Consider the following 25,254-nt stretch of genomic DNA (forward strand, 5'->3'; position numbering starts at 1 on the left):
CCAGACACCCCTCATGTCACCCACGGCAGTTACTGTTGAGTTATGAAAATAACAGGAGTGGGAGAATAAAAAAAGGTTAAATTAAATTATGTTATCCTTATGTTACCTTTCATATTACAAATGGGCTCAGAATTGTAAGTCACAGCCTATCTCCTTTTTCCTCTGCAACAAAACACCAATGCACTGGAATAATCTTAGGACAGAAAAGAATAATAGGACAGAGTAAGGTTTCCGTGAACTGAAGACAACTACCGGCACTGCTCTGTGTCACAGGGCTTTGGCAATGCTGTGGAAGACAGAAAGGGCATACTTTACCCATTTCCTTCCTCATTTTCTTCAGCTTCCCCAGCTTACTTCACAGGCAGTGGGATCCACGACTTGGATGGATCTGGCTGTGGAGGAAGGGCTGTGTGGGCAGCTGCCTCCTGCGCTCACTGGACCGTCGGCACTCAGTTTTGTGGTGGGGTACAGAGGCATCCCCACAGGCTCTGCTGCCAGCCGCCTGCCCCGATAGCCCAGGATACCTCGGGACTGCCAGCAGCCCTGGTGAGCTGGGCAGGAACCCCAGCAGAGCCACCCACGGCCGGCAGGGATGCCCATCATATGGGAAAGAGCTTTATGCCCCACATTGGTTGCTTCTCTCTCATGTCTTATTTGGGGTGGTTATTTTATGACCTCCAGGATCAAAATAGAACTTTTTTATCCAAGAGTACCAAGCTCATACACAGAGAGGAGGACCAAGTATTTGCTCTTCAAGATGAGGGTGAACTTAGGAAATTTAAGAAGGGGGTGAAACTGGTCAAGGAGCAGAGACTACCCACCAAGCACACTGCCAACCAACCAAGTAAAGGAAGGCTTCCACCAAGGTGCAGTAAGAAAATGTATTAGGATCAGTCTTAGTATTTCAATCAGCAAGATTTACTCAATGTACACAAGTATTCTCCTGAAATCCAGTGCTCTGGAGAGGGACAGGAATCTACCAAAGAATCTAATAACTTGCAGGCTGGAGCAAAGGCTTGAAACCAAGTAAACAGAATGGAGGATCACACCCTAGGGACTAGTAAGTTTTCTGCTTTAAGCACTAATCTTCAAAGGCAAATGATACAAGAAAGACCCGTTCATGCTATTCAGTATAACATTGATGTCACATGAAGCAAAGATAATCCTGGGGTGATGCATCAAAAGGGGTGTTTTCAGCAAATATCGGACATTGAAGTTACTCCGGAGAGTTCCTAATGCAAGAACATCTGGAATACCGCGGGCATTTCTCCTCACCTGTGTTCACGAAAGATTAATTCAGCCTGGAACTGGTGGATTGGAAAGGCTGCCAAGGTGATCAGGGAGGTAGAAAGACTGAATTACAAGAAGGGAACTAAAATAATTATTTTGCATAATCTGGAAGACCAAAGACGACAGGACCCATGAATGTCCTTTAGCTTTATAGACACCTTGGTATTTATCTTGCCAGTGCTGATATATTTATAGGTGGCAAGAGTATAAAGTGGCTATACATAAAGTTAGATAGGGTTGCAATGTAGACGTTCTGAGGAAAGAGGATCATATCTAGCTCTTGTGTGTGAAGGGACAAAATAAATAAAAAACAACTTGGTTTAAATGGAAATTGTTAACATTAGGACTCAGACTATATCATGCCAAAAAAAAAAAAAGAGTGTCAACTATCCAACTATCTGGCCATGGAGTGGGGGTGTATGCTTCCAGTCCTCTATTTCACTCCTCCTTCCAGCAAAAGCCAAAACATTACCCAAGCTAAACATTAACCAGGCACAGATCTTGCTGAAGCCACCTTCTAGAATGGCACCCATTCTGTCTGAGACAGGAAAAATCATACATTGCCAGTGATTCATACAATGAAAATGCAACTTGTAATAATATCTGATAATAAATATGAAAATGCTGCAAAATAAACCAGTACAAGACTTCCAGTGCATAATGGTGGAAGACAGACACACCAGTAACTTGCACAGGATTAAATAAGCAATAGCTTGCCTTAAAGTCGACCATTCATCCGTCTTAAATTTTACACTAACCACCAGCTGAAAACACAGACACTCTCTGAAAAGGACAAAATTCAGAAACCACCACCCTGATAAGGTACTTCCCTTATTATCCCACTAACAGCACTTACACAGCTTTAAAAAACAGCACATAACATGCCAGACTCTGCCCTCATCTGTATGTAAGCACAAAAGCCTGGGCAGGATTTGACTGTGCGTAAAATAAAAATCTTATCTCTTGCAGTAAAGTTTTTATTAGTTAAAAATCATAAATTATTTTTCCAACTAACCTTTGCACATGTAAGCAGTACATTGATTCTCTCAATTAAATCTAGTAAAATTAGTCCTTTCATGGCCTGCCTGGCAAATAATTCTTTAAAAAAAAAAATTTTTTTTAAGCCACCTAACTATGCACAAAGTTTTACTTGTTTTCTCACTCCTCCCCCATTCCCAAACCCAAGACCTCAGGTGTTTAAGCACAAGCAGCTTTTGAAAAACTACTAATTCCACGATCTTCTTGGGCTTGAATCTTGTCTTTTCCTTCACATTGCAAAATTACGACACACGTACAAGATTTTTAAAACACCAAAAGTCAGCAAAGGTCTTTGATAAGCCTGAGGACAGGCAACAGCAAGACGACTCCGTGCATTTCTGAATTTAATTTTCTGTTCTTTCTGCTTCTAATGAAAAAAGATCCTCTTTCTGACTTGACAGGGCTGTCAACTTCGAACCGATCTGTGTATGACTTTGCAGAGTGTCCACTTGATCTCTCACACTAAGCAGCTTCACAGGCACTGACTGCTCGGGTGAGAAATAGGAGCTTGAGACGCACTGATCTCCTTTAACTAAACAGCATTAAAAACATGCTTTTTAATATTTCAGTTTTATAATTCTAAGAACTATCTCCTGTCATCACTCGTTCTTGCATGAGTTATTCCCCTCCTAAATCTAATTCTGCTGATGAAATAATCTGCGACAGGAAACAGCCCTCCCACCCCTCCCCCACGAAATCCCATAAACTCCATGGAAAAAGTCATGTGTTCAACATTTTAATATGGGCATGGGACTGAAAGCTTAAATTTGAAGGTACTTGCTGTTCGTCTCCACCAACGGCTCTGCGGTCAGTGTCACTGCGCGACCAGCTGAACAAACTAATGACACATTTTAGGGTGAAAAATAGAGAGAGAGGGGAAAAAAGAAAAATAAAATGTTCATTGTGGAACATACCCCCTAAGCAGTTGGATCATCTTAATCTTCAAGCTTCTGTAATACAACTGTTGGAAGGCTCTAAGTTTGCGCACAATAAAGTGCTTTATTCAGGGAACCATATGACTCCATCAGTCATTCAAGCACATGTTTGGCACAGATTGAAAGTGAAAAGCATAGCTAAGGCAAATATTTCAAAACTGAACTTGTCTTTCTAACACACATGGTTTATATATTGGTGTAATATCTATATAACTTTTCAGTTCTCATATACGGTAATGTCATGGCTAAAGTACAAAATGATGTCTGCTGCACTAGGCAGCATCGCGCTTCTTGGGAGTTAACGCACGCCAAAAAGGCATTTACTAGAAAATTAAAAGGGAACTATCACACTTGACAGGTCCTCAAGAAAACCATAAAAATAGCTTTTGTTCATTCTAATTCCTGAATATCTATTTCTCAGATCAGGATGCTACACCATTCTTCGCTGGAGAGCTGCGCTGTAACAAATCCAGGACAGCCAGTTCCTTCCTCATCATGCACCCGAGATCGGTCCCTTCTGTTTGCAGATGAAATATTGCTCATCATACAGAGTTAGTCCTGCTGATGCAAATGCGATTAAAGCAATCTTGGGAGAGCAGAGTGTGATTAAAGCATAAGTAATGCAAGAAGGATTTGGGCTCTCATTATACAAAATACATATTGAAATGCACTCAAGGAAAGAAGCCAGTATATCTCAATATCCTCCTTGTTCTCGAGAACAAAATGTGACAAGTGGAGTTTTGAGAAGAACATTTGCCATTGACTGCAGGAGGGGGCAGGGAGACTGCAGAACGTTTCAAATAGTGAAAACCAAGCTTCATTACGTGTATAGAATATATACATAGACTATATTTGGGAAACAGCTGTCCAGCCTCATTTGTGCTGTTGTTATGTTTGACTGAAGAATTACTATTCAGGACCCGTCCAAAGACAGAGTTGTCTTTTTTTTCTAGACGAGAACATTTCAAAATATGAGAGAAATAAAGCAGCGAAGCCTTGAACCGGAGGGCGTTTTGGCACACCGGTGGATAGGTAAGTATCAAGAGGTTCCCCCCATGGAAGAGCTCAGCGCTTGGAGTTCACGGAACAGGGCAAGTCCTAAATGCAAGATTCAAACCCAAAGTAGCTCTGAAAAGTAAGTAGCCATAACTGCTTAGGAGAACTTCGGTCCTCTTGCTACAAATCCTGCTTCAAGCTTACTTCTCTTCCAAGTCTTCCATATAAATTGCCCCAGTCATTCTTTCTAATGAAAACAAGCAGGACAAGACTAAAAACAGTGAAAAATACTGAGGGGTGCACAACACCTTTCCCACAGGTATTTCCAGGAAGCCATAGTGAAGGCTGTCCTGTCTTATCTCAGCATCACCCCAGCACAGGCGCTACTGGGACACACCTGCTTCTTCCTAAACTGCAGCTCCTTCCCCAAAGGATCCCAGCCTCAGAGATTCTAATTTTGATTATAAACTCAGCCTCACACCCTTCAGCATCAGCGAGGCAGCGCCTAAAAAAAAAAAAAAAAGTCTTATTCCAGTAGATAAATAATAACTTCTGCTTTACAAGCACAGGCACAACTAATCCACAGAGCTCCAATGTCAAAGAAAAAAGTACTGAAAATATTCACTTTTCAGCAGTGAGTCCACATAATTACACAAAAATCCAGATCCAGCGTTCCTCTCCAGCTCCTCCCCTCCAAACCCTCAAGAAAGGCTACTTTCCACTGAATGAAGTTCAAAATTACTCCCCAAAACACAATTTCCTCTCTGTCTTTTAAAAGGTACAGTACAATCCTTTTCTCTGATGATTTACTAGCCTCCCTCGCTGAGTACAAGGAACCCTTAGCACAGCTGTATTGAGGGATGCTCCTTCCCATATACAATCAGGAGTGAAAGAAACCCTATTGAGTGGGAGTTTGAGTCGTGCTCGGCACAGGCACACAAATCATTCATTCATTCAGATGTTCTCTGGGAAATCACACTGAAAACACAGCAAATCCAGCTGAAGCAAATTTCAGTATTAATTTAGGTAAACATGCATGGGAGACGATTTGTAGTTCTTTCCTAAGCCTGGCAAATGAGCTACTGGGCTCGGGAGTTAATATCCATCGTGCGTTTTTGTTTGTGTGGAGAATACCTGCTACTCGCGTTACACAACAGCAGAAAAAGAAAAATCAGCTGCACCTGTACTAACATAAGCTGTCACTGAAGTCTTTCTCCCTAGTTTTTGAAACATGAATGAACAGAAGACTTAGTGTTACTTAACATCTTGAAGCCACCTATCCTGCTTGGGTTTATGCGTGCGCCCTTACAACAAATGTCACCATAAGCGCTAGACCAGTCCATATCTCCTGACTTCTTCAGGAGATGAGCTACAGGAGTAATGAACATTTATTTTTATTGTTTCCTTGGGGCAGGAAGAACACCCAGGATATCTTCCCAGGTCACTGACACAGCTTTGTTCATCTAACCTACACATCCTCTGATCCTGTCAAGCAGATTTTTAAATGAATAGCACAGAACATCAGCACGAGGTTGTACGGAGGAGCCAGACTGATGGAAGCAAGACAATTTATCCCAGCTGAGGATGAGACCCACAAACAAGGAACATACATGACACAAACAGACAAGCTCTTTCTTTCCGAAGCGTGAAATTTTCTTCTGCAGTAACCAGCACTTTTCCCTCAACCACAAATGTTTACCCAAAGTGTCTCTTCAGTAGGGTGCGTTTTCCTCACTTAAGATGCAATAGATGAAGAAATAAGTACTATTTCACTTGGAATGCTTACCTTATGCTTTAAAATTTGTGCCAAAATGCAAGAGCAGTTTTTAACCTGGAAACAGTTTTGTGACCTCCAATTCAAAAAAGAATGTGGATGAGAAGTGAGATGCTGTATCCTTCCCTATAAGCTGCAGAGGTCACATGTTATTATCAGATTTATTGTCACCTGGGCTGAATAGTTCTGCTCCTCCTGTCTTCTAACCATTGAAGTCAGAGAGGACCTTCAGCACACTACCATCGCCGCATACAGACAGCGCTGCTGAACAAAGATACTGGCGAAGCTCAGCTCCACGCACAGCAAGGCACATATGCTCACCTTATTAAATGTAGCATTATGGCAAAGTCCAGTTTTTCTTTTTTTATTTTTTTTTACATGTCTATATCAAAACAAAATCCCATTGACACTTGGATTCAGTGAAGTTTATATTTTAATATAGTCTTTCAAAGGTAAGCAGTCACACATGAGGTTACTTCTCTTGCTTGATCAGCTGTTTTCAGAATTAGAAATCATTAAATAGAAATAAGAAAAGACCAAACTTTCACCGTTGTCAGAAGAAGGTTTTTCTCTTAATGCATATGCCCTATATTATTAGACCATATTTGTACGGACTGCCATGGTTCCTCTTAACAAATATCTCAGAATAAACTAGTGTGCTGGTCTTCACTTGGACAGAGTTAATTTTCTTCACAGCAGCCAGTACGGGGCTGTGTTTTGGGTTTGTGCTGGAAAGAGTGTTGATAATTCAGGGATGTTTTCGTTCCTGCTGAGCAGGGCTTACACGGAGTCAAGGCCTTTTCCGCCCCTCACCCCACGAGAGAGGGGCTGGGGGGCACATGGCCGGGACAGTGACCCCAACTGCCCCCAGGGCTGTCCCACACCACACAGCGTCGTGCTCAGCACATAGAGCTGGGGGGAGAAGTAAGGGGCGACGTTGGGAGTGATGGCGTTTGTCTTCCCCAGCCCCCGTTGGGTGTGATGGAGCCCTGCTGCCCTGGGGATGGCTGAGCACCCGCCTGCCCACGGGAAGGAGTGAAGGAATCCCTTGGTTTGCTTTGCTTGTGTGCGTGGCTTTTGCTTTGCTTAATAAACTGTTTTTATCTCAACCCATGAGCTTCCTCACTTCTACCCTTCCAATTCCCTCCCCCTTCCCACTGCGGGGGAGTGAGTGAGCGGCTGCGTGGGCCTGAGCTGCCGGCCGGGGTTAAATCACAACCAGATAAAGATTCTTTTGTGCCAGATTCTACATCCAGCTCTTTATGCCTTGCTGTGCATTATCCAGCGTGGTTAACAGGCCATGAAACATTTCACTTCTTGTCCAATATATATCATCTAATAAAGCAAGAAAGAATGTTGGTTCTTTCTAATCAACAGTTTCATGATGTTGACTTTGTGAATGGACAACCATCCGGCCCCAGCCTACCAAATATTTCTCATCTTAGCTCCAAGTCATGGAAAGCCACAAACTTATTAATATGGGGTGTAAAAAATTAATGATACACCGTGAAGTGATTTAACAGAGAAGTCACCATTTCTGATTAGATCATGCAGTTGATCAAGTCACTTCTGAAACACCAATGTGAACATCACACTAGATGTCTATGCAGTCTCAAACTCTTATGTGATGCTAAAAGGAGAAGCATTAACATCCTGGAGCAGGGGTCTCGTACGAATCAATACCTTTCTCGGTTAGTGTGATCCTTTTCTCAGAAGGATAAAAATTTAATGCAATTGAAGCACTTTGCTCTGCGTTGCCAGAAACAAAAGCGATTGCCCTTCTGGACTGCACTATTCTATCAAGAATCAACTGCAACCCTCTAACAGACCTCCTCAAGCCATGCATTCTTAGTTTAGTCTTTCATAGATGTGCCCTGGACACTCAGCAGGGCCTAAGAGAAGCCTCTACAGGTGTGATTTAGGCCTTTAGTACTATAAAATTTTGGAGATGATGTGCTTTTGTCCTAGGAGTAATTTGAAAAGCTACTTGAAATCCAAGTACAACGTACATGCAACATGAAAAGCAAAATCTAAGATGATGTAAACCAAAAACTTATAGAAGAAAAAAAGCTATCAGAAAAAGTGATTAAATAAAAAATCCCACCAATATGAATAGCATAAAGGGCCTGGCATCCTAAGCAGAGCTGGATGATGCATGGGATGCAGAGCTGGTGTAGCAGAGCCTGGCCATGTAAATGTAACGGTATTTCTGACCTAATTGCAGACACCATAGAAATGTCACTTCTTGGTTTGCAACAACTCTCACAGCAAAAGTCAAGGCAAAACCCTCCCCATCAGCCCTCAGAGACGCAGTCTCCAAAAGTCAGTGTGGGACCGGAGGCTTGGCAGCACCCCCAGCAGAAGCTGGGCTGTCAAAAGCACCCCGCGCTGGCCGTACCCCACTGCCTGGCAAACAGAGCTTGCTGCTCGCCATTCGCATGCAACACCGCAGCCCCGCAGCGCAAACGGTACGGCCCAAAAGGATGCACATGAATACCAATAAAATGAAGCCCAGCTGGACTCCTTGGACAATTTGCACTGGCAATGTGAGATATGTTAGAAACCCAGGCAGCGCTAGTGATAAATCTGTCAGGATTAGGATACACAAGGTCTGAACAAGGCTGGTGGAGGACCAAATAAGCCTTTACATGAATTCAGCCTTTTTAAAACAATTTCATGATCAAGAGCATCAGTCACAGCTGACAGCCTGAGTGGAAGTAACAGATAAACACAGCCCTGATCCACTGCAGTCACTCACAGGTCATTAGAAAAGTGCCACCGGGGCAGCCTCCGCACTGCGAGCAGGACAAAAAGCTGCCCAAAAACACAGCCTGTCAATCACTAGTTCAAGGATGCTCCTTGTGGCTGGATGGAGACCTTTCCAAAAGTCTCAAGGAAAGCAAGAGATGAGAAGCTCGGCAAAACACTAGCGAACAACCCGGCAGCTCCCCAGCGAGCAGGAGAGTTAGTGATGCAAACGTGATTTGAAGAGTGGGCATAATATCCTCAGCTGGTGTGTTCTGGCATGGATCTGCGGAGCCCCGTGGACAGTGACAGCTCATGCCAGGCTATCTGCATGGGACCTGATAGGGATAATCGTCAGACAAGAAGGTGATTATACACAGACCGTAAATATCTGCCACAAATGCTGGAACAGTTTGAAAGAAGACAGTATTTGAAAGTGAGCCTTAAAACACAGAGTGTGTTGGAGAGACCAGTTTTAAAGCGAGAGACAAGGGAAGATTTCTTCTTCTGTAATTTATTTCCATGACAGCCAATGCAGTTGCAATCAATAACGAAAATGAAAGCTGTCAGAAAGTTCTTTTAATCGAAGGTAAAGAATTTTTGACTGCGATTTTAGGATTTTCATTTTTCTGCTGTTCTTCCAGCAACACCTAATATCCAAAAGAGATTTAAGAGTTTACACACAAAGGAGTTTACCTTTATACACCACCACTTTCATTGTCTGCCCTGCAGATACAGGAAGGCCTCGACTCTGCAGAAAGCTTAGAGAGATGTATATTTTAAGGCATTTGACTAAATCTATAAGATTAGACCTTATCCTACTAGAGGTGCTATCCTCCACCAGGATAGCAAAGCTAATTTTGCTTTGTTGAGGCTGGTACTTCGGTTAGCTTTCCTTTTCGTCCATGAGGTCCTTTAGGCAGCAACCAAGAGCCAGCAATACTGAAAAGTGGGAAAAGGCAATTGTAAAACCATAAATATTGGAAGGGAAACTGAAAGTGAGAGGCAAGGCTACTTTTAAGCCGCCTAGCTCATAACCCAATAATTTCTGTTTAATATTAGAGTTGTTACTTGGACAGCCCCACGTTATGCATGTCTCTTGTCACATTTCAAAACCAGTTCTCAAGTCATATCGTAACTTAAACTTCTGTCTTAATCACTAAGCATGTGTTTATGTAAAAATTGGGATGTCCTGGCAGCACCTCAGATCACTAATACTGGGCCCAGAGCAGTCATAGCAGTAAAGCCAGCTGAGGCAGAAGTTGCAAAACTTCAAAACACCCAGTGGAGATGTGTGCCAGCACAGCTAAGAGGACTTTTCGTCACCAGGCAGCTTTGCCGGTCTAGAAGCACGTGGCTGTAACTTTCAGCACCTCTGTGACCAAGAAAGCAGCACATACTCTGGCAAAGCTAAAGCTTGTTCTCTGCTTCCACAGGAAAAAAAAAAAAAAAGGAATTAAGGGAGAGGATGCTCGCTGAGCACACAGGCAGCAGATGCAAAAAAGAGCCAAGTCAGAGACATATTAAGGAAAGGAGTAGGAAAGATGTAGCGAGGCAAACCCAAAATCCACCTGAGCTGCAAGGCTCAGCAACCACCAGTGCTGCTCAAGCTTAGACGTCTAGAGATGGGCACCATAAAGATGAGCAGCTGACACAAATTTTACAGAAAGTTTAATTCATTAGTGCAGACATAACCCCGGAGTTGTGTTTCCTCAAACCTTCAGTTTGGCTCTTAGGGAATCCCAGAACACAGTTCTACCCCGCTTCCCATTCGGCGCTCTCATCTATATGCTAGATCTAGGCCACCTACAGTTTGCCTTCTTATTTTATTGTAGGGATAACTACTTTAAGTTTTGTTCGTTTCTTCATTTCTGTCGTATGTGAGTGCTTGCAGCATCTTACCTCAAACTTTCCTGAATGCTTTAGTCAAGTTTACCCTCTGTCCTAGCGTGTCCAAAACACGCAGGGGCCTGGCCAGCCACAGTGGCTCCCGTGCTCAGAGAAGGGGAACGTGCTGCCCCGGCCCAAAACCAACCTACCCTCGACCCAGGCAAAGGGAACAGCCACAGGGGAACCGGGGACCTGTTTCTTCTCATCTACCTGAGAATTTATGCAGCCTTTATCCCCAACAGGCTGATTTGGTGTAAATACCAGTATTGACGAAGAGAAATGAAGACCTCCCACAAAGGCAAAGCAAAGCTTCAGCTCCTGCTCATTCATTAACAGAAATCCTAAGTCCTCAATTAAACGCGACAACTTTCTCTGTCTACCCTAGGATTTCCATGTGCCGGCCAACACGATAAAGTATATCTCTACCTTTCTTAGCAAGCCCAGAGCAAGTCACTGTGCATAAAACTGGAGACAAGCAAACATTTACCCAGTTTAAAGTTACAATGAAAAAGAAAAAAAAAGACCCAGGACAAGGGTTTGTAGTAACTAACAAACAAACTCGGAGACACGCGCTCTTCAGCGCCGTTGCATGTATTTACACACGAGAATCTCCCTTCCTCTCTCACATAAAATATGCATCGCCAGCTGCCGCTTAACGAAGAGGACGGGGCCTGGGCCCTCCGGTGATTCCTGAGCAAGCCCCAGCCTTGCCGTACAAAGAGACGAGTCACTTTTCCTAGGCTGCTCCCCATCCGTGCCGCGGGTAGCCCAGAGCCAGTGCTGCAAAACATCTTTAAAACCGAAGCCACCGATCCCAGACTTGTGCTCGCTTTGAATGAACGGAGCAGCGAGTGAACTTCTACCCCGCGAGGACGCTTTTCCCATCAGTATTTGGCTTTTTCAGGCAATTCTTCCCGGCTGGAAGCAGAGCCCGAACTCTGACAATACTCTCAAACCCCGAGTCCAGCCCCAGCCCGCGGGTGGCTGTTTGCAGGGGACCCTTAGGGGATAACTGCTCCCCGAGCCGTGCCTGCCGCAGCCGGGACCCCGCAGGGCACCCCCTCACTGGGGGGGATCCCCGGGACCAGCCCCCCCCCCCCCCCCCCCAAAGGCACAGGGACCCCGGCTGCTGCAAAGCCGGGTTTTACCGGGAAAGGCTCGGAAATCCCGACACCGCGGAGAGGAGCGGGGGTTCCGCGGCCGCCCTTCCCGCAGCGCGGAGCGGGGGAGGCCGGGGAGCGGCGGAAGAACCGCGGCGGGGGGCGCAAAGTCAGCGCCCGGGGGAGGCGGCCCGGCGCGGGCGGGAGCTGCTGGGGGCCCTGACTTTGTTAGAGTCATTCCTCTGCTGCTCGTCCCCTGAAAATGGAGTGGGGGGTGAGAAAGTACTGCAGAAAAACAAATATCTCGCTCTGTATCGTTAACTTACCTTGAGCTCTGGGTGATGCTAACAGGAGCCAGCTGAGGCTGAGCAGCAGCATGGAAATCTGGGCTGGGGGGTGCGGAGGAGGGAAGCGCTGCTGCTCTGCATGGAGACGCTTTGACATCTTAGCCCAGACTGAGGGAGACAAACTTTCATCAGCTGGGGCTGGAGAGCAGCACCATAATATACAGTTACAGAGAGGAGCGAGCTGGGACTCAGGATGTGAGAGATTTCCTGCATGCAGTTAACTCCAAAACCCCTCCTGCTCCTGCATGAGCTGCTGATGAGTTGGGCTCTGCTTTCTTGGGGGGGGGGGGGGGGGAAGGAAGAAAGAGTTGTTTTGGTTTGGGTTTCTTTTTTTCTTTTTAAAGACGTTTGGGGCTGGGTTTTGGGTTTGGTTTGTTGGTTTTTTTGGTTTGTTTTTTTTTTTTTTGGCAAGGAAAATTCTGTTGACCGTTGCAATAAATGAGCAGCCTGTCCGTGCTGGCTTGCGCTCACCGCGCTCCTTACCATGGAACAAATGAGCTCCGCGGATGGGCTCCGCGGGGTCCCACCGCCCGCTACCGGCGGCAGCGCCGAGCACCGGGCGGGCTCCGGGGTCCCCCCCGGCCCAGGGTCCCCCCGGTCCCCGCAGCGCCTCGCTCCCCCCCACCGCCCCCCGCTGCCAAGGTTTCCCCATTTCTGCTGCCCTGGCTGCTTCGTCTGGAAAGTCATCTGCATACATTAGAGCTTGGGGATTATTTATTGGTTTCATAATTCTTTCAGAGTTGTTTCTGGTGTCTCCAATTTATTTTAAAAAATTTTTAAAGAAAAAAAAACACAACACACCCACAGAGTTGCCAGATGCATTTTTTAAAATCTTCCTCATTTAAATTATTACTACCGACTGTCTGGGAGAATAACCAAATACAGATTATCTATTCCTTAAGGTACCACCAAAATGCATATAATGCCCACATGCTGCGCAGAATGCTGTAGAGCAATAGCAAGAAAGACCCTAATCCTGTAAATCCTGACAGAATTTTATTGTGCAGATTTGTTTTTAATTTCTCAAGATTCTTCCCAAATCTCACAGTTTGGATATTGCTACTTAACTCTGCAAATTGGCCCCATGTTCCTTGTGCATGAAAGTGTTGGCAAAACTGACCTAATATGTGTCTGTACATCAGAAGGCACAACAGCCACGCAATCCTACTTAAAAAATTTAGTTTGGAACCTCAGATTTGGGTCTGTTCTGGAGCAGAGTAGTATATAGAATAGTAATACATAGAATTGTAGCTATTCACAATCATCTGGACTATGACTTTCCCCAGTTTAGAGGATAAATGAGCCCACAGAAACTCAATGGGAGCAAAATGCTGCAGTTCCCAAGCTGGAGCCCAGCACCATGCCTGCTTGGGCAGTTGAGAGGTCTCTGAACTGCCCCGCGGACAGTCACACCCCAAGGATGAGAGTCGTAATGTCAGGTCATCTCAGCACAGACAAACCTGGAAAAGAGCTGGGATCATGAAGCACATGCAGGAAGGCCTCTTAGCTGCTTTGCTTCGCAGTTAAAAAGTACATTTTCTCCCCTATCTCTCCACCCAAAACTGGACCCGTGGACTAGTAGCTCTGAATTTTGCACTCTGTCTACATTTACCCCTCAAGTCTCACCTCAGCAGCACACATCTTCTTCATCACGCCCCTTCCCAGGAAACCCCTATCCTTGCGAGCAGTCGGGGATTAGCCTGTGTATAGCTTTAAACACCCAAACGCTACGTTTTCCCTACTCGCCCATTATCAATTACATTTTAGCAGCTATAGTCAGCAACATTTCATCCCCTGAAATATAAACTAATGAACTCTATCGACTATCTCATTAAGGACATATGTGCTCCGCACAGCACATTGGTCAAAAATGTTAAAAGTTAACCGGACGATTCGTTTGTGGAAGGCCACCATAAAATCCCTGTAGACATTTTTATTCTTTGAAGGTATTTTCTCCATTAAAAAAATCAGTCAAAGGAATGAAAGACTTCTAAATAGAGTTTTGGTAATCCCACATGGCTTTTTGCTTAAATGGTAGTATTTTTATCTTGAGTAAAAATACTCGCTAACAGAGAATATGGAGCCAATTATATCTTGGTCAGTCACTAGCATGAATGAACTAGATGTTATCAGGGTTCCTCCTCCTCCCCTGAAACTTAACCAGAAAGGAACACTTGCATTTTGCCATGCTCATTTTATGGGCTTGAAGCTGATAAATTGACAGTTTGTCACAAAAGAGCCCCAAATATTTTATTAACGACATCCATGTAGGAATGCTACTGAATTACAGTTACCTCTGGCTCTGGAGAAAAACAGTACAATTTCACAGCCATTTCAAAACCCTTTTGGAAAGAAATCCCTCAAGGAAAAGCGAAGTTGATCTGAAGTGCCCCTGCTTTACTACAACGTGCATGAGAGAGGCCAAACCTTGACTTTTAATTTCTCATGTCAAACCACCTCCCACAATTAGTTTTACGAGGCTTGGTTTATCCACTTCAGAAGAACAAGGCTGAGTTTCCCCTGCAGGAAATGAAAATTGCATCCAGGTTGTGTGGCTGCTTCAAAGGGGGCCACAATCCTGATTCGCCAGGTTGTTCCTGCGGGCGATGGCTCTCCAGCCATCCTTCCCACCTTTGTTCTTTAGCACTGTCAGGGGAAGAGGAATGGAGGGGGGGTGTTGTGTGGAGGTGTCTCACTGCTTCTGGGGTTTTCTTTACCTTTGTATCTTCTGCTACTACTTTACCCTGCCCCCCACCCCTTCATTTTTGTCCTCCTTATCTTCCTTACTCTATGTAGTTAGTTTCTCTTCAACCACAAGTAGCGTTTCTTTACAAGGCGTGCCCTCCACTCCACACTAGTTTAGGCCTATCCTGCAATAGAAACAGCATATGAACAGCTAAATAGTCTTTTTGCTCTTTATCTCCTTTGGAAAGGGAAACCTAACACGTTGGTATTTCTCCTCTATTACCACAGACAGAGGGGGGCATATGCTGGTAGCTTGGTTTGCCCTCAGCTTTAAGCCTCAGCCTCTGCCCTGCAGGAAAAGCAAGCCAGCCACCAGCTACAAACTGAAAAGCACAGATCCAACTGCTGTAGCGCCTCTGTACTTTGAGAGGTGCGGATGAAATACCTCACCCTGCGGCTGTGGGTCACCTGTGGCTAGAGGAAAGACCAAGGAATAAAGTGACAAAGATCTCTGAGATCCTATCAGGACCCCTCTCAGGCATCTCTTTCAACTGCATCGCCCCCACTTGCCCTTGAAAGGCCTTGGAAACATTTAACGGCCTCTTTCAGCCAGGACAGTGTGAGAATTGGTAATGCTTACAGGGTGCTCAGGAATGTCTCCCGCATTAATCGTTACCTCTTGTCATTCCCCTAGCAGGGCTACAGCTGCACATCCTTTTCTCTCCAGCTCTCACACCTGCTTCTGACTTGTGTCACTGTGTCACTTTAATAGGTCAAGTTGAAGCAGCTTAACGTTCAGTTTGCATTTACACATGAAAATCATTTGATGTAAAGAGCACTTGTGATTTTTAACAGTTAATATTTGACTGTATGACAATACAGGCAGTTGGCTTGGACTCTGGTTATCAAATTACTAATTCATGCAGGAGCTTTAGTTCACATGGCACTGAAAAGGTCAATTCAGAAGAGAGCAATTTGGAAGAGACTGGTGTGGAATAACTTACCTGGAAATAAGCATAACATATGGGTTCGTACAGACACCAGAAAGAAGGAGGATGTGCTGAGGGAAACATAAACTTTCATTAGTTTCCCCTTGGTTAAAGAAGAGGAGTTTTAAGAAGGAATTAGTGACTGATGGAGACAACATGAAAAAATAAAAGGAGCAGACAGAACATATATTAAGTCTAAAACCACCAGACTACGATATTATATGCTTCCATGACATTAGACGGAAGCACTGTAGCAAACTATATGGCACTTGGGAGGTGGATTATGGTACGTTACAGGGTATGGAGTACAAGAAAAAGAAAAGGAAAAGGAAAGTATGTCTGCTGCCCTTCTCTGCTAGAGCTGGAATTGCATCCCTGTGTTAGAGCTGGAGTTAAGTGAAGAGAGGAAAAACGACCTCAGAGAGTGGCAGATGAGACCTAGGTAGAAGAATTTCAGGAAAAGAGGTTCTGGTGGGGAGAAAGCGCCTCTGTAACACTGCTCTCACATCTTCCCAAATCAGCCGTGATCTCCTTTTGGATATTCGGGAAACCTCACTGTGATCACAGCATCGAGCGTTATCCAGAAATCCAACTCCCTTAATTCCTATATGTGCCAAAATTCATGAAGACTTGCCTGGGCTTAGCTACAGGGATCTACAGTTTTGGGGCCTCCAGGCTGAAGTTTTTGCCTCTTAGAGTAAACAAAACAAAACAAAACAGCTTTTCCCTTTGAAAACTCTGTGTCCCCTAGCCAGCTGCTGAGACTTTGTGTCTCCAGTCCTTCCTCACTTCATTAACTCTCTGCAAAATCAAGATCCTGCTGAATTGTGACTGCAAGTGGCAGATTACAGTCCTCTATAATTAACAGCCATAGATATAGCATAATACAGCATGACCTTTAGCCGCAGAGCTTTGCTATAGACCTCTGTCACAACCGTCAGCCATGAAATAGCATGCTCCGGAGAATAGCGTCCATCAGCTCTGCACACTGAAATAAAATACGGCTGTAAATATTGTTTACTGCACACAGTTGAGAGAAGTTGCATTCTATAGATTTCCTACTCTACGAGGGCAAGTTTCCACCCTCCATATATTTAGTGAGCGTGCACTCCAGCACGCCTTGCTGAGCTGGCATGCTGTCCTGAGCAGCACAGTGAGCCTGAACCAAGCCGTTAAGCCTGTGAAACACAATGCACCGTCAGCAACCTTTCCTTTCTGTTATCAATAAACATATTCCTACCTTCCCTCCACTCCCCTTGCAGCACCTTACTTTGGTTAGGAGCTTTTTTCTTTTCCTGTCCTAAGGGTACCATAACGTCGAATTCATCTGACATTTGTGCCCCGAAGCTTTGGATTTGCCAGCGCGGCTGGGAGCAGAGGGCAGACCTGCCAGCACCGCGCTGCAGCCAGACCTCGCCTCTCCCCTCTGCCGGCCACGAGGCCGTGGTCTGCCTGGTTGTCCGAGTTACTGGACTCCCGGTGCCCAGCTGGTGCCCCACAAGTTCCAACAGAGCTCAGTTTAATTACAGGGATAGACTTCTCCTGACTTTGAGAACCAAGGACATACCCAGTTTCTCCCTAGTCGCACACATGCAAGGGAATTGCTTATGAAGTTGGGTTTTTGTTGAGTGGAGACTTTCTTTCCAAGACCTGTCTCTGAGCTATTTGAAGTAACTTGGTCCTTTGCACTTGTAGAGAACCTTGAACCACTACAGCTGATCAACAGGATATAATACTGAATTAATTTTACCGTGGATCACAGAACACCAAAACTGAAATGTTTCTAGAAACCTTTTTTTTTATAAAGGAGAAACTAAACCAACCCCTGCCTTGTTTGAATGATAAAGCATGATAATATTATATTCAATTATAAGTAAAATTGACACAGCCACCCTGAAGTTATTTATATATTTTATAAATGAGATGCTGTATTTTTAGTCTGTCTTAGGGATAAAATGTAATCTGAGGGAGCAAGCCCCTTCCATTACGCCATGCTTGGAGAACACTGCCTGCTAGCATCATTTCTGCCTGGAAGAAGGATAGCAGGGCTGATGGCGAGTGGTACGTGCTCATCACATTCCTCTCCCCCTGCCTGCACTGCCCACTTCGTCCTACCCCTCCACTGCAACATCATTTTGGAAAACAGCTCCTTTCCTCTAACAAAGCAGGGGAGTAAGCTCTGCTTTAATGCTGATTAAGCTCTATATACTACTTTATAGGGAAACTACACAGAGACTGTTGCAGGCTGCTGTAACAGGGCCAAGGGTGAAAAAGCCAAGAGGAGCTCAAGCAAGAGCAAACAAAGAAACCCACCGCTCCAAGGATACAGGACCTTAACAACAACAACAGCAACCCCCTAAATTCTTCAGCAGTTAAAACACAAAAACCCAAACCTCACACGGTCCCTAGTTACGTTTTTTTCCTGTAGCATAAACCCTTGGTCATGCAAACACAGAGCTCTCCAGGAGCACAGCCACAACCGGCAGCTAAGCCTCCCTCGGGGCACCCTCCCTGCCTCGGGGCACCCTCCCTGCCTCAGGGCACCCCTACAGCCGCCAGCACCCTGACCCAACAGCCTCAACATCCCAGGGGATGGAGGGCTCAGCTCCTGGCTTCACCCCACACTGAATTTGCCATTGACATTTTCCTCTTCCAGCCTTTCTCCAGGAAAAGAAAAAAACCACACTAATTAAACTCTTTTCTGTTATAATGACACACGACCAAACACTTATCTTCAGAATTAATAAATAAATAATAATGAATAACTAAATAAACAATCTTCTTCAGCATGCCTGCATAGCCCTAAAACTCTACTTTTCATTCCGACGCTGCCATTTTCTTACTCAAAGCTATTGCAGAACAGATGAGCGCCGCTCTCCCTTGCAGGGCACAGTGAGGACTCGTGGCACACCAGCTCAGTTAATGTTATCAGACAGGAATTAATATTCTGCAAAATAAAAAAAAAAAGGTTGCGCTCTCTTCCCATCTGATGCTCTGTTGTTGATCAACCCCTATTTATTGTAGTGAGAAAGAAATTCTGCCACATAGGAAGAAGCATTGACGTTTTTCTGCCCAACAGCCTCCTACAGAAAAATCCTGAAAATGTCCAAGTTACTCTGGTAACTCCAGTTACTCCAGGGATGGAGACTCCTCCACCTCCCTGGGCAGCCTGTTCCGATGCCTGACAGCCCTTTCGGTGAAGAAGTTTTTCCTAATGTCCAACCTAAACTTCCCCTGGCGCAGCTTGAGGCCGTTTCCTCTCATCCTATCTCTTGTTAATAGGGAGAATAGCTCTTTATTTTTCAGACCACCTGAATAGATCCTTATTTTTCCATGGTGGAAGAAACATCATTTTAAGCTTTCCTACTAATTTCAGTACCCATTCTGAGAATTGATGATTCTCCAGCAGGATCCTCATATCAGACAGGACATTTCTGAGAGCATGGCAGGTAGGTTTCCTGTGCTAAAATCCCTTTAAATATGACAAATAACCCACTAAATATGTTTTTTGTTTTTTTTTTTTTTTACTTCAGACCAGACATTGAGAATAAGCACTTTGATCTGTTGCTACAAATTTCACTGTCTCCCTGAAAACAAAAGAAAGAATAAAACACACAAATTTTTACATGTCTCACAAGAGGACAGTATTCAACTCAGACTGAAAAATTATGAAGTCATATATTTTTAACATTCCTGTCTAGCCCTCTGCAAACCACAAAACAATGCAACATCCATCATCATAAATGCTGGGACAGTAAATTAGGAAGACAGCATAGTTTGGGGGTTTTTTAAAGAAAAATAAATATTCCTAATGGGAAATTTGAGAGAAATCATTAAAAAGCACTGTGGTATACATCATGGGAGAATGAAATCAATTAGGTCTTAATCTCATATTATTTATGAAAGGAAGAGTGAAATAGAGCTTCTTTCATTATAGGCCTTTTCTGATCATTAGATTCTGTTGCAAAACCTTCATGTGCTTTGGGTCACAAACACAGCAAGTGAAACCTCTCAAAACTAAAACAAATAGAAGGAAAATGTTGGTTTTGTAACATCAGCTAATAGCATTAGAACAGTCAGCCCATAATTATACATCTTTCATGCAGTTTAACTTATGCTATTACATAATTAAATTTAGACCAATGAGCCCTCAAAGTTATATTTTTACATGATAACAAACACAAAAATTATATATGTGCTCCCAGTAGCATTACAAGTTAAGTATATATTTGGCGACACTTTACAGTAAGTGGGTATTCATTACTAATTCCTCTGGTATTCATTGTAACAACATTAGTCATGAAGAACTAATGTGGATATAGTATTTGAGCACTGGTTTATTTCTCTATAAATCGGCAGTGAGGAATACAGTGGTAATTCCCTTTCCCTGACCTCACTGCAATGCTGTTGAAGAGCAGCGTTATTGTCGAGGGCAACGCGTCCAGCCGCCCTGGCTGGGCAGTCCTCGGGCAGCTGCGCCGTCCATCCAGCCCGTTACTTATCCGTGGAGAAGAGAATTGTCCTTTCCTCGCCATTTCTCCCCCAAATCATGGCACGTGTCTGTCTCTAGCCAAACTCCCTGCCTCCTTCTGCAGTGACACAATTTTGAAGGACAAACTAGTTACAAAAACAGACTCCTGTCCTGAATATGTTGGGTTTTTTTAAACTCCCTGGCCACAGTTATATATTAGAATTCATTAAAAAGATTCCTGAGGTACCTTTCTTTCAGAGACCATTGTCAGGTAATCTTCTGTTTAGTCCAAGTTCAGACTGGATGCCATTCCCATGACCACCCTTTGGTCACGATCTTTATTAATTTTCCTCACATGATCCCAGAGGGGGTACAAAGTGCTTGCTTTAGGGAACAAAAAGTTCTAAAAAAGCACAGAAATGTGAAATACAAACGGAAGGCTCCCCATTCTTAAAGCACAACTTCAAGAGCTGCAAGTGCACATTAGATGGTATATTAACAGATGGCGCGAGGGAGAAGATGAGGCTCAAATGGTTTCAAAAGGGTCTTTGCCATTTTCTACCGGCAATTTCTCAAGGTAGTTGCAGACCTGTAGTAACTCTAGAACCACAGAGCAGCCTACATGTAATATGTGTTTGCATAAGGATCGTCCTATATTTACACAGTAACTATAGTCTAGCCATTGTAAGATACCGTAGAAGATAAAAGTATTTAAAAATACTTCGCCGTGACCAATTTATATTAAAAAAAAATCAATCTCTGCAATTAGGTGCTGTTTTTTCATATTCCTATTTATACAACATGAACCTCAAGCAGTTCATTGCACTTTTCCTATTTACTAATTGTATATAATTGTGCGTACCATGAGCACATTTGTGCAGTTTCTTTTTTTCTTTCTTTTTAATTTTTTTAATCACTCTGCAGATGGTAAGGTGATGATACACCTCATTATCTTATTCTGTGGGTCATCTAAAATGGATATTAAGTAATTCTGCCTCCTACAGCTTTGGTACGGAGCCAAGGAGAACTAGGAAAAGTAAGATGCTTGACTTAAAGATGAGGATAGTTTTTCTTTTCAACATAGAAATGTGTTTTCACATGGCATGCTTCTTTCAACAGTTTTGTGGTAACTAAACAGACACTGCAAGAGCGAAATTGTAACCTCCCAAAATGCCTCCAGGTAGTTCAGCTGGGAGACATGTTTCACTCCCAGAGCCCCCCACACTAGGTGCCATTATCAATAGGCAGACTAGGACCACGCAATGACCCTCACAGGCTCCTCTCACTGAATAAGGATTTTGGGCAAGGAATTTTGTGATTGTGGTATCAGTAGAGGCGTATTTAAATCAAAGCTTAATAAGTTTTTTCACACATGCATTAAGTTTCTTTTACCTACAGTATATTTGAAAGATATCCAGTACCTCCTTTTATCTTAATCCATCGCATTTTAGTTTGTGCCACTGCTTTCCAGTCACCTTTTATTCAGACAACTGCAGGTTGGGAATGGTCTCAGCTAGGGGTGGGACTTCTCAACCCCCCACTGCCTAATGCTGACCTGTGGCCACGGCAGCAGGGGAGCACAGTGAGGGCATCTCACAGGCATCCAGCCGGCCGTAGCCCAGCTCAGCAAGAAGCATACTGAGTAATAAACTACACAGGCTTAACTCATGGTGCTACATGAAATATGACCCTGTGGGACAACCCTGTGCACTGCTCTACTCTGTCAATGAACAAGTGGCCAGCCTATGCTCCTGAAAAGATAATGACCCACCCATCAAAGCACACAGGCATTTTTGTCCCCAAAGTCAAAGGGGCAAACATCTCTACAGACGAGACAAGCTGGGGTATTTTTAGCCATGGAGCTGTTAGTGCGGTGGATGCATCGGGGAATGGTTTCCTCTGGGGAGAGCTGCCAGAAACTTTATCCCTGCTTTTCTGTGTTGTTTTCCTTGTAAATCAGCTCTCTCACAGAAAACATTGCACTAACGTGACCAATCCCAGATACTCAACAACAAAACGCCTAGAAAGTCTTACCCAGACACTCTCCTCATCTATCTTACCAGCTGAGTAAACTTGGAGAAGTAACTAATGAATTGCATACGCATACACAGGAAAATATTTCGGTTTAAAATAAATCCCCAGAATACCGTAACCCTCAGTGCTTGACGTTGCAATGACTTTCAGCCCTTAATGAGGTATTTCTGTCAGATGAAGTTAATGACGCCAGCAAGCAAACAAACACCACGTCTTGCACACCTAAAACACTATGCGTTCCCCATGTGAGCTCCATTTTGAATAATGCAAAACTTCAACCCTACTGAGAGGCTTTCTGTTTCAGAAGGAGAACGCCAAGTCAATGTGTTGGCAGACCTGCATAGGCTCTGTGCCTTAATGCCCCCAAACTGTCTCAACATCTCACCCCAACCAACATTTGTTATTAAATACTGTTCTGTGGGCACGTACAAATCAGCAGTGTGAAGAGACACGACCGAACGAGGGAGATGGGAAGCAAATGGAAATGCCTGTTACCAGAGATGTTAACACTTGTATACTTGTACCAGCAGGAAAACGCGTCCCTCCTGAAGACACAGGGCATGGGCCGACATCCGGAGAACCCGGATTCAAACAGCCCGCAACAAGAAGGAAAATTCCAGTATTTGACGGGTGTGGGTGATCTTCAATTTAGGCTGGGGAGTATTCTGTGTCAAGTACTATCCGATGGCAAATGTACTCTTTACTTTGAAATGCCTGCATGTCCGCAGTGAAATTATGCCAATTTTTTTCCCTAACTCTAAACTTCATTAAGTTGATGCCTGCTTGTATAGCGCTAAGTCTGTGAGGCTCATGTTTTTCTGAAGTAACATTTTCCTGTACAGTCTATTTTCTATTACAATGACTGGATTGTAGAGCTGAAATGAATGTCAGAATTGTTTGCTAGATACATTACCAGATACCTTCTTTTCTGAGGCCCAGAAAGAGAAATTAGGTTTGCAGAGATCATTTTTGGTTTTCTGAAGCAAAGGTTTCATATCATATAAAACATTTCCAGACAGTGATTTACATTATGCAATTTGCTCACTAGATATACTCCCACGCTTATTTATACAAGAGAATTTCCACCTCAAATTGCCACATATTTGTCCTGCGGATTTTGAAAATTACATTGAGAGAAAATAAAAACATTTGGAAATAACCCTTCTACAAAGCCAAAAGGTTTTGTGAATAGTGCACCAGCTTTAAGTCTGTGAGAAGGTGGAGTTACTCATGAGCCAGGGGACGTGAGGATGTAGGAGGCCAGCGTGGTACCCTGTATCCAAGAATGGTCAGCAGAAACGAGAGGAAACCAGGAGAGCTGAGAAGTGTCCTGCCCTGGTCGGCATGCCAATGGGGGTGCCAAGGGGCAGAAACCAGGCCGAGCCATGTCACACCAACCCTGTGCTGTTCATCCCTGTCACCCACATGGTTCATTCCTCACAAGCACCTGGGTGCCATGATTTCTAAGGATGATCAGCTCCTCTGTTTGCTATTCCCAGCCAGACAGTGAGAAACATGTCAAACATATATATATATATTTTTACATATGCATATAAAATTGTATGGGCATGGAGGAAGTTTATGTTATGGCAGTTAGATTAAGCCATCCCCCTTTAGCCTGCGGGAATCCTGCAGCACAAATGTCTCATTTGAGTGTAAAATACTCTTTCACTCCTAACAGGGAAGCCTCTGGCTCTTCTGCTCTGCCAGAGAAGGTGGAAAAGTTTTGGGGCTCTCTTCTCCCAGTGGCACGAGGTGTCAGTCCCATAGCTCGGGACATCCCTGACCCAGGCATTGAGTTTCTCGCTGTGTGCTCCTCTGCAACCCATCCAGACCCCCATGGATATCAAATACCAAATGTCTTGTCTCCACACCAAAATGTCTTGCTATGGTTCTAGGGTAAGACTACAAGCGGGCTTAAATGTATACCGTAAAGCAGGCTTAAATGTATGTAGTATTTCTCTAAGGATGTCTGCAGGAAATAATTCTCCTGAAGGGTACATATTTGGTGAACCAAAGCTGCTTTTCTCTGAAGTCAAGAAGCTAGAGACTAAGGAACCAAGGGGGAAAAATGCTAGGTTCCTGCTAAAATCCAAGGGGATTTTGGCACCAGCTTCTATAGGAAATGTCTCTCACTTGTTGTAGTGAGCTATAACTGGAGGAAAGCTTGAAAGATAATCCTTCAGATTCAGTCAAGGAGACCATGTGTGTGGGTGTGTTTATGGCTATAATTTATCACTCTGTGGTGGAGACCCAGAAGTCCACCAGAGAGAGAAAGGCCCTCCTGTTTGAGGCAGGCCACATGTTTTTCCTGGAGAGCAGCAAGAGGGATCAACGAACCCACAGGAGAGCAGATCTACCGCACAGCTGAGCTGTGAAGCTTGGAGGATGCTTCTTCTTGCAGTCCCTTTTACAAGTTCTACTTTGAGCTACGTGTGGTCCAGCCCTGACTTCAGTTCCCAGTACAGCATTACTTCCTTGGTTAAAAAGACCTTTTTTTGGGAAGAACCCTAGCAGTTTCTTCCTCACAGCCAGCATTACCTTACCTTACATGCCCTCTTGAAATGTATTGAACTAATTGATGAGGTTTTAAAAATATCTATCTGGAATGCAATATATTTGTTCAATAAGTCTCTATCTTCTCTGTGAGAAAAAATTAACATTATTAATCCTACTTTACAGACTGGGAAGCTGAAACACAAAGAGGCAGAATAAACCAACAGAGACAGTCAGAGCACAGAATATAACGAGGTTCCTCATGTCCAGTACAGGTCACGCAGCTGGAGCCTATCTCGGTGGCCAAAGCCCAGCTCCCAAACAACCTTATTCCAAAAAACCTGACCTTACATCTCAGGCTAGTTTAGCAAAATAAAGCACAGATATCAAAGGCCAAATTCCAACCTCATTCAAACATAATCATCTGTGTGTTCATACAACAGAGGCTAACACTTGCCACGATT

At 44.1% G+C, this 25,254-nt stretch overlaps 1 protein-coding gene across 1 annotated transcript in view; it reads right to left on the bottom strand.

The window, feature by feature from the left end:
* Positions 1–12,348, bottom strand: part of ADAM12 (ADAM metallopeptidase domain 12) — a 190,411-nt gene extending 178,063 nt beyond the window's left edge. Inside the window, exon 1 of the mRNA XM_075107644.1 lies at positions 12,095–12,348. Within this exon, the coding sequence (XP_074963745.1) occupies positions 12,095–12,212 (118 nt within the window). The 5' untranslated portion in view covers positions 12,213–12,348. The remainder of the gene's footprint in view (positions 1–12,094) is intronic.
* Positions 12,349–25,254: the final 12,906 nt, after the last annotated feature.

Source organism: Phalacrocorax aristotelis, chromosome 12 (genome assembly GCF_949628215.1).
Source record: "Phalacrocorax aristotelis chromosome 12, bGulAri2.1, whole genome shotgun sequence".
In the NCBI taxonomy this organism is placed as follows: Eukaryota; Metazoa; Chordata; class Aves; order Suliformes; family Phalacrocoracidae; genus Phalacrocorax; species Phalacrocorax aristotelis.